This window comes from Myxine glutinosa, chromosome 1, assembly GCF_964187855.1.
Source record: "Myxine glutinosa chromosome 1, kmMyxGlut1.1, whole genome shotgun sequence".
NCBI lineage: Eukaryota > Metazoa > Chordata > Myxini > Myxiniformes > Myxinidae > Myxine > Myxine glutinosa.
Window position 1 is genome coordinate 355961620 of NC_136261.1, and position 8962 is coordinate 355970581.

General features: G+C 40.2%; 1 protein-coding gene across 1 annotated transcript; it reads left to right on the forward strand.

Moving 5' to 3' along the window:
- Window positions 1-3715: 3715 nt before the first annotated feature.
- Window positions 3716-6856, forward strand: LOC144892970 (general transcription factor II-I repeat domain-containing protein 2-like). Its single transcript, XM_078782036.1, has 3 exons — window positions 3716-3737; window positions 3869-5306; window positions 6778-6856. The coding sequence occupies exons 1-3, from the start codon at window positions 3716-3718 to the stop codon at window positions 6854-6856; spliced, it is 1539 nt and encodes a 512-aa protein (XP_078638162.1).
- The last annotated feature ends 2106 nt before the right edge of the window (window positions 6857-8962 follow it).

The following is an 8962-nucleotide window of genomic DNA, read 5'->3' on the forward strand; positions in this document are numbered from 1 at the left end:
GGGTCAATGGGGCACGCGAGCCGCTCCATGATCGTCATGATAGTCAATTGGAGCGGTGAATCACCCACATCCACATATCTCTATTGATGTCACAAAACATCTTGAACAACCCCCAAAAATAGATTTTAAAATCAAATCATGAAATAAAAATGGCAAATTTCTCACTTTTCAACAATATGAAAAATAGCTGACATGAAAAACTCGCAAAGGTACCCGTCAATGACGGGGGTTCAAATGTCTGACCTGAAATGAGCAATTTCCTTTGGAGTGTGTATTGGTAGAAACGGGAATTCAGTGTAAATATTCAGTGAGCAGATGTTGCAATGGGTGTAGCTGGTAACCTCGACAACCTCGTTCCATTCTCTCAGCTATGTTTTCCAATCCATGCTTGTTGTACCTCCAAAGTACAGTTCTGCTCGGGAGTGAAAGTGATATTATGAAAGCTCAGCTGGGAAACGGGTTTAGGCATGTTTTTGGGCCTACCATCTGACGGAACACCACCAAAGGGGCGGAAAGAGTCGAAAGCGGTTTAAGGGGCTCATGTGGTCTCAAGGGTGTAAAAGGGTCCGAGGGTGTAAAAGGGTCCAAGGGGTCTAAAGGATCATAGGTTCTAAGCCCTAAGGGGTATAAAGTGTCAAAGGGGTTTTAGGGGTCTAAAGGATCAAAGGGGTCTTTGGGGTATAAAGGGTCAAAGGGGTCTTTGGGGTATAAAGGGTCAAAGGGGTGTAAGGGGTATGAAGGGTCAAAGGGTTTGAAGTGTTTAAAGGGGTCGAATGGGCTCGAAGTGGTATAGAGGGTCGAAAGGGGTCTGAAGGGTGTGAAGGGTTCCAATGGGGTGGAACGGGTCTAAAGTGTGTAAAGGAGTGAAGCTGTAGTCAAGAAATTACCTCGGGTTCTTAAATAAGTTAACTGGGGAGTGCAACATGACAATAACGTGCCAAATGACCTCCGCATGACTATTTCAAACCCCTATTCAGGTGCTTTGTGGTGAAAAATCTGATGGCAGAAAGTTTCGTTGTGATGAACCTTGGGAGCTCAAAGCAGAAAGACCCCAAACAAGTACAGAAACATTCAAATTACACCGCCCCCATGCCAAATAATTAAATATCCCACAGCGCGGCATTGCCGGGGCGCCTCAGGCGCCCGGCAATACCGCTGTGCAACTCATAGAGGCTGCATTGGGAGGGAGAGGTGTACACTAATTGATTGATTAATTGTATAATTAAAATCAATAAAAGATTATCACAAAATATTTTCTTAATCAATTGGTTAATAGCACAACCAAACCACTAGTGCTTCATCCAAAGATGTATCTTTTAGAAATTTATTTAAATAGGTTATTAATAAAAAATTAAACAATTAATCGATTAATCAATAAATAATGAATCGATTAATCAATAAATAATTAATCGATTAATAGATTAATCAATAAATAATTAATCGATTGAATGATTAATCAATAAATCAAAAATATCCTTGATAGCCACATCACCTGGTCACTCCTGTCCAAATATTAGCTTCCAAGCTCAAAACGTGCCTGACATATTGGCCAAATGAGAAAGAAAATAAATAAATGATTAATAATGAAAAAACAAAAAAATCATTAAAAAATTAAATTATTAATCAATTCGGTCAAAGAACACATAAACCACCACCATTTCATCAGAATCTGTAACTTAAAAAAAAAAAATTTTAGTCATTAATCGAATAATTAAATAATTAATCGATTAATTGATTACCTGATTAATTAATAAATCAAAAATAGCCTTTGCAGCCAAATCACCTGGTCAATGGCATGTCCAAATATCAGCTTCCTAACTCAAAAGGTGCCTGAGTTAATGGTCAAAAGAGAAGGGAAATTTGATTAATTAAATAAGTACTTAATTAATCGCTAATAATTAAATAACTCCTCAATTAATTGATTAATCAAAAAACAAAAAATACTGTTTTTGAGAAAGGACTTGCTCACTATTGTGCTGAAATTTCAGCTTCGTAGCTCAAAGGATGGCTGAGATATCGCCCGGACAAACAAACAAACAAAAAAACAACAAAAAAAGAAAGAAAACAACCAGAGTGAAAACTGAGTACTCCCTTTCAGTGTGCGTCACTCCCGAGCCTCCTTCGGTGTCCGCCAATGATGATTTGCAATGCCTGGAGATGGCATAGGAAAGGTGCGGTGTACAACAAGTACAGATACATTCAAAGTACACCGCCCCCATGCCAAATAATTAAATATCCTACTGCGTGGCATTGCCGGGGTGCCTCCGGCGCCCGGCAATACCTCAGGGCAGCTCATAGATGCTGAAATGGGAGGGAGAGCTAATAGCATAACAAAACCACGAGTGCTTCATCCGAAGAAGTATCTTTTTGAAATTTAATGAAATAAGTCCTTAATAAAAAATTAAATAATTAATTGATTAATCAATAAATAATTAATTGATTAATCAATAAATAATTCATCGATTAAATGATTAATCAATAAATCAAAAATATCCTTGATAGCCACATCACTTGGTCACTGACATGTCCAAATATTAGCTTACCAGCTCAAAAGGTGCCTGAGATATTGGCCAAATGAGAAAGAAAATAAACAAATGATTAATAATGAAAATAAAGAAATAATAATCATTTAAAAAAAAAATTAATCAATTCGGTCACAGAACACGTAAACCACCACCATTTCATCAGAATCTGTAACTGGAAAAAAAATGTTTTTTTTCGTAATTAATCGAATAATTAAATAATTAATCGATTAATTGATTAATTGATTAATTAATAAATCAAAAATAGCCTTTGCAGCCAAATCACCTGGTCATTGGTATGTCCAAATATGACCTTCCTAACTCAAAGGGTGCCAGAGTTAATAGTCAGAAGAGAAAGGAAATTTAATTAATTAAATAGGTACTTAATTAATCGCTAATAATTAAATAACTCCTCAATTAATTGATTAATCAAAAAACAAAAAATACAGTTTTTGACAAAGGACTTTCTCACTATTGTGCCGAAATTTCAGCTTCCTTGCTCAAAGGATGGCTGAGATATCGCCCGGACAATCAAACAAACAAACAAACAAGAAAACAACCAGAGTGAAAACTGAGTACTCCCTTTCAGCGTGCGTCACTGCCGAGCCTCCTTCGGTGTCCGGCAATGACGATTTGCAATGCCTGGAGATGGCATATGAAAGGTGCGGTGTACAACAAGTACAGATACATTCAAAGTACACTGCTCCCATGCCAAATAATTAAATATGCTGCAGCGCGGCATTACCGGGGCACTTCTGGCACCCGGCAATACCGCAGTGCAGCTCAAAGGGCTGGGGTGGGGAACCTCCGGCCTCCAGGCCGTATATGGCCCGCGAGACCGTTTGATCCGGCCCGCGAGGTAATTCATCTATCTATAATTCCAGTAATCTCTCCTTTTCAAGGTTTTAAATTAATCGGACAAAGGGTAACCAAGTTATGGCCAAAAACGATTCAACCAATCAGAGAGGAGTGAGCTTTCACATGTTGTAACAGTCAACGAATGCCGAACGTGGCGAGCAGACGCTGCCTCGGACGGCACATTTGAGAACTTATTCATTTATTTGACGATGGCAAAATATGTTGGTGCTAACAGAATAATTGCCATCAAATTAAAAATAATTTGCGATTAATCGTACCTGCGATATGCGACCTTCCGGACAGTCAAGTGAGTTCTGGACAGTCGTAACTGCGATATGCGACCTTCCGGACAGTCAAGTGATCGCGTGATCTCATGTCATCATTTCATTCAGTATATGCAAACATGGCGACTAACAAGTAAAGAAAGGTAGATGCGGATTGTCGCGCTTTCCAAGAGAAATGGGCAAACGATTATTTCTTTGTGGAAGTAAAAGGCAAGCCAGTATGCCTAGTTTGTCGGGAAGCGCTCTCGGTGATGAAAAAGGCCAACCTCGAGCATCATTACAGCTCGAAACATGCTAAACTGGACGAGTTGAAAGGACAAATGCGCTTGGATAAAGTTAATGTTCTTCGGCGGAGTTTTGGTGCTCAACAAGCAGTCTTCATAAGACCACAATCTGACCGAGACAACACTACGCATGCTAGTTTTGTGGTGAGTGAGCTAATCGCTAAGAAGCTGATGCCGCATTCAGAAGGAGAATTTGTGAAGGAGTGCCTTGTTGCCGCTGCGGAGCTGCTCGCACCGGACAAAGTAAAATTGTTCCAAAGCGTCAGTTTGTCTCGAAGAACTGTCTCAGATCGGATGACTGACATGGCACAAGATATTGAGAAAACACTGAAGGACACCGCAAGAGATTTACAGTTTTTCTCTCTGGCCTGCGATGAGACAACGGACATAACAAATACCGCCCAACTAGCCATTTTTGTGCGGGGGATTACAGCTGAGTTTGATACGAGGGAGGAGTTGCTGTCTTTGCAAGCCAGGCATGGCATCACCAAAGGTGAGGATTTGTTTGAGCAAGTTGTTTTGGCTATGAACAAATTCGAACTGCAGTTTGACAAGTTAAGTGGCCTGGCCACGGATGGAGCCCCAGCCATGGTTGGTGCGCAAAAGGGATTGACTGCATTGTTCAAAAAAGAAATGAGTCGTCTCAGTCTCGATCCAAGTGAGTTAGTTGTATGCCACTGTATCATACACCAAGATAATCTGTGTGCACAGTCCCTGAAGCTCAACAATGCGATGACAACTGTCGTTTCCACCATAAACGTCATCAAAAGCAGAGGGCTGAACAGCCACCAGTTCAAGGAGCTACTGAGTGAACTAGAGTCAGAGTACGGAGATCTGGTTTACCACTGTGAAGTGTGGTGGCTGAGTCGCGGAAATATGCTCACACAGTTTTACTCACTGAGAGAAGAAGTGAAACAGTTCATGGAGATGAAGGGGAAACCTGTCATGGAACTCAGTGATAGCAAGTGGCTGTGTGATTTGGGCTTCATGGTGGACATTACCAAGTACCTGTCAGAGCTGAACGTCAAGCTCCAAGGTCCCAACCAGCTTCTCAGCTCTCTGCAATCACATGTGAAATCATTTGAAGCTAAACTAAAGCTGTGGCAAGTGCAACTGGAAAGGGGAAACACTATCCACTTTCCCACTCTGCAAGAACAAAAGCCTGCTGTGACATCTGAATATGCTGCTGAGTGTGCAAAACTCCTCCAGGCATTTGGAGAGAGGTTCCAGGACATGAAAAGTAAACAAAGGGAACTGAACATATTTGCCACGCCGTTTAATGTGGAACCAGCTGATGTGCCTGACAACCTACAACACGAAATCATTGAGCTGCAAAGCAATGACGAGCTCAAAGCTAGGTACAACAACCTCCCTTTGCTCGAGTTCTACAAACTGTATGTACGTGCTGAGGATTTTCCCATTCTGAGGAGACATGCACTGAAGTTTGCATCACTGTTTGGGACGACCTACAGCTGTGAGCAGTTCTTTTCAAAACTGACTCTTGCAAAGACTCGTTTCCACTCAAGACTGACTGACCCAAACCTGAAAAACCAGCTGCGAGTAGCATCATCATCACTACCACCTGACACCAAACGCCTCGCCAAAGAGAAACAGTTCCAGCCATCGCATTAGGTGAGTCCGATATATGTATTCAATAATTTAGCATGGCCCTCGAAGGATGTTCAAAAATCGAAATGGCCCTTGACAGGAAAAAGGTTCCCCACCCCTGTCATAGAAGCTGCATTGGGAGGGAGAGGTGTACACTAATTGATTGATTAATTGTACAATTAAAATCAATAAAAGATTATCACAAAATATATTCTTAATCAATTGGCTAATGGCATAACTAAACCACTAGTGCTTCATCCGAAGATGTATCTTTTAGAAATTTAATGAAATAAGTCATTAATAAAAAATTAAATAATTAATTGATTAACCAATAAATAATTAATCGATTAAACAATAAATAATTAATTGATTAAATGATTAATCAATAAATAAAAAATATCCTTGATAGCCACATTACTTGGTCACTGTCATGTCCAAATATTAGCTTCCCAGCTCAAAAGGTGCCTGAGATATTGGCCAAATGAGAAAGAAAATAAATAAATGATTAATAATGAAAATAAATAAATAATAATCATTAAAAAATTAAATTATTAATCAATTTGGTCACAGAACACATAAACCACCACCATTTCATCAGAATCTGTAACTGAAAAATCTGCTATTTTTTTAGTAATTAATCGAATAATTAAATAATTAATCGATTAATTGATTAATTGATGAATCAAAATTCAAAAATATCCTTCATAGCCACATCACTTGGTCACTCATGTCCAAATATTAGCTTCCGAGCTCAAAACGTGCCTGAGATATTGGCCAAATGAGAAAGAAAATAAATAAATGATTAATAATGAAAATAAATAAATAATAATCATTAAAAAATTAAATTATTAATCAATTCGGTCACAGAACACATAAACCACCACCATTTCTCAAATGTGTAACTCAAAAATAATAAATTAGTAATTAATCGAATAATTAAATAATTAATTGATTAATTGTTTAATTAATAAATCAAAAATAGCCTTGGCAGCCAAATCACCTGTTCATTGGCATGTCCAAATATCAGCTTCCTAACTCAAAAGGTGCCTGAGTTAATGGTCAGAAGAGAAAGGAAATTTGATTAATTAAATAAGTACTTAATTAATCGCAAATAATTAAATAACTCCTCAATTAATTGATTAATCAAAAACAAAAAATACTGTTTTTGAAAAAGGACTTGAAACTTGAAACATTCCCTTAAGTCCTTATCTCTCCCTGCAGATGTCAACCAGACCTTGAATTTGGGACAAGGGTGAAGATTGTGAAAGTCTCGGGGCCTCTAGAGGGAGGCTTTCCATGAAGCAAGCAGTTTGTAATCAACCACATTATTGAAGCAAGTTTTAACTGTAAAGTAAATAAAGCAATTTTTAGGAACATTGTAAAAGCTTAATTCCATATTCATTTGTGAAGCAAACATTAATGAGATGCAAACATTAATTAGATAGGTCAAAAGTTATCATAAATACATGTTTCCGACATCACCCCAATTTTGGCTCAACAGAGACAACGTATCTAAAAAGACAATTGCCACAGCGGGCTTTATTCGCAAGCAATAGAGCATAGTGTTGTATGTGTGTCCTTCCAAGGGCATGTTCCTTCCAAGAAACAGCTGTTCAACACCATCTCTTATCTTCCCCCATCCAAAACCTACATCTTGTCTACCCCCGCTAATTTCACCCCAAATCCACTTTTTTGAAATACAGTGAAACCCCGATTTTACGCGCCCCGATTTAACGCGAATTCGGATATAATGCGATGAGTCATTGGACCTTTTTTTTTTTTTTTTGCTCTTTCCGGAACTCTTTCCGGAAATGGAACAAACTGCTAGAAAAAGAAAATATTTTTCTGTGAAAGATAAGCTTCACGCACTTGACGCCATCAAGACTAAAGGTTAAACTCAAGTTGCATGAGACCTCGGAATACCGGAATCAACACTTCGTGGCTGGAAATCTCAAGTCACAAAACTTTTGTCCCTGCCGTCCGTGCTCATTTGCGTAAGCAAAAGCTAGAACCCAATGCTCTCCTTTTGCTTGACAACTGTCCCGCTCATCCGTCAACTGTTAACCTCGTAAGCCGTGACGGAAATATCCGAGTTTCTTACCTCCCCAAGAACACTAAATCCAAGATCCAGCCCCTAGATCAGGGGATCGTCTCTGTGTTCAAGCAGAATTACAGGTGGGAATTAATTCGTAGAATTGTAGACGACTCAACAACGCTTGAAGCCTATCTGAAAAGCCTGAATGTGAAGGAAGTTTGCCACTTAGGTGGGAAGGCCTGGGCAGCAATCAGCTCATGTGTAGAGAAATGCTGGGAGAAGGGTCTGGGGCCAGCCTTTTCATCATGCCAATCCACCACGGAAGATGATGATGACGAGCCAGATGTGTACGGCTTCACAGAGGAAGATGTGCATGAGGCAGAGAAGCTGTATGAATGGAGCAAAGAAGAGCTACACCAGTGGCACTCTGCCGACGACGAATGCCCAACATGAGCACCTGACGGACGCCGAAATCGTCCGTAACGTAACTATAGCACCGGCGGAGGCAAGTGTACTGGTTCTCGAGCCACAAGAAGATGATAATGAAGAGCCTCCACTCCCACCCCCAAAAGTGTCTGAAGCCATTGAACATCTCGAGGCTAGCCTCCGTTGGCTGGAGACCCAGGAGGTGGACCACATAAAAATCCTCCAACTCAGAAGCATTCTAGATTTCGCTCGCAGCCAGCGACATGCTATGTTGAAGCAAGAAACACTCGATCACTTTTTTAAGAAATAAACTGTAAATGATGATTGTTAATATTCTTGAATGTTTTTATTTGTTGTTTTAGGATGTTTTAGGATGTTAGGTCAACATTGGGTCAGTTTGAACGCTGATTTTCTTGAACCCCGATTTAGCGCGACCCCGCTTTTTTCGCGATGACATTTTATGGACCTCAATGATCGCATTATAAAGGGGCCACACTGTACCAACTTCTGTCCTGGATCCACCCCTTCGGATGGATCTGGTATGTATGTGCAACATTTTCCTTCTACTACCCCGCATACTCCTCCTTTCTCTGCCAACAGCATATCCAAAGCCACCCGATTCTGCATTACCATTGTGCGCATATGAACTACCGTGTCCAATAGTTCGTCGTGGGCTGTGGCGGTGTCATTGGCCACCTTTTCCAAACCTAGGCCTAACCTATCTATCCGAAAGCTATTCATGACTGTGCCTGCTCCTGGGAAAAAGAAACCCAACGCCTTTTCCCATCCCGCTCCATGCAATGTCGTAGTCCCGTCTTCGTTCCACACTGCCCTCTTATGTCGCATATTCAGGGTCTTTGAATCTAGATCATCCAGTATCTCGACGTCGGGGAGGACCAAGCCAAGATAACATGTGCCACCCCAATTATTTGGTAAATTGGGGTA

Excerpts from the sequence above, each read along its gene's own strand:
- LOC144892970 (XM_078782036.1), top strand. The coding sequence starts at position 3,716 with ATGCGACCTTCCGGACAGTCAA. Across the intron at positions 3,738-3,868 it reads GCGACCTTCCGGACAGTCAA|TAAAAGGCAAGCCAGTATGC; the intron begins GTGATCGCGTGA and ends TCTTTGTGGAAG. Across the intron at positions 5,307-6,777 it reads AATGACGAGCTCAAAGCTAG|ATGTCAACCAGACCTTGAAT; the intron begins GTACAACAACCT and ends CTCTCCCTGCAG.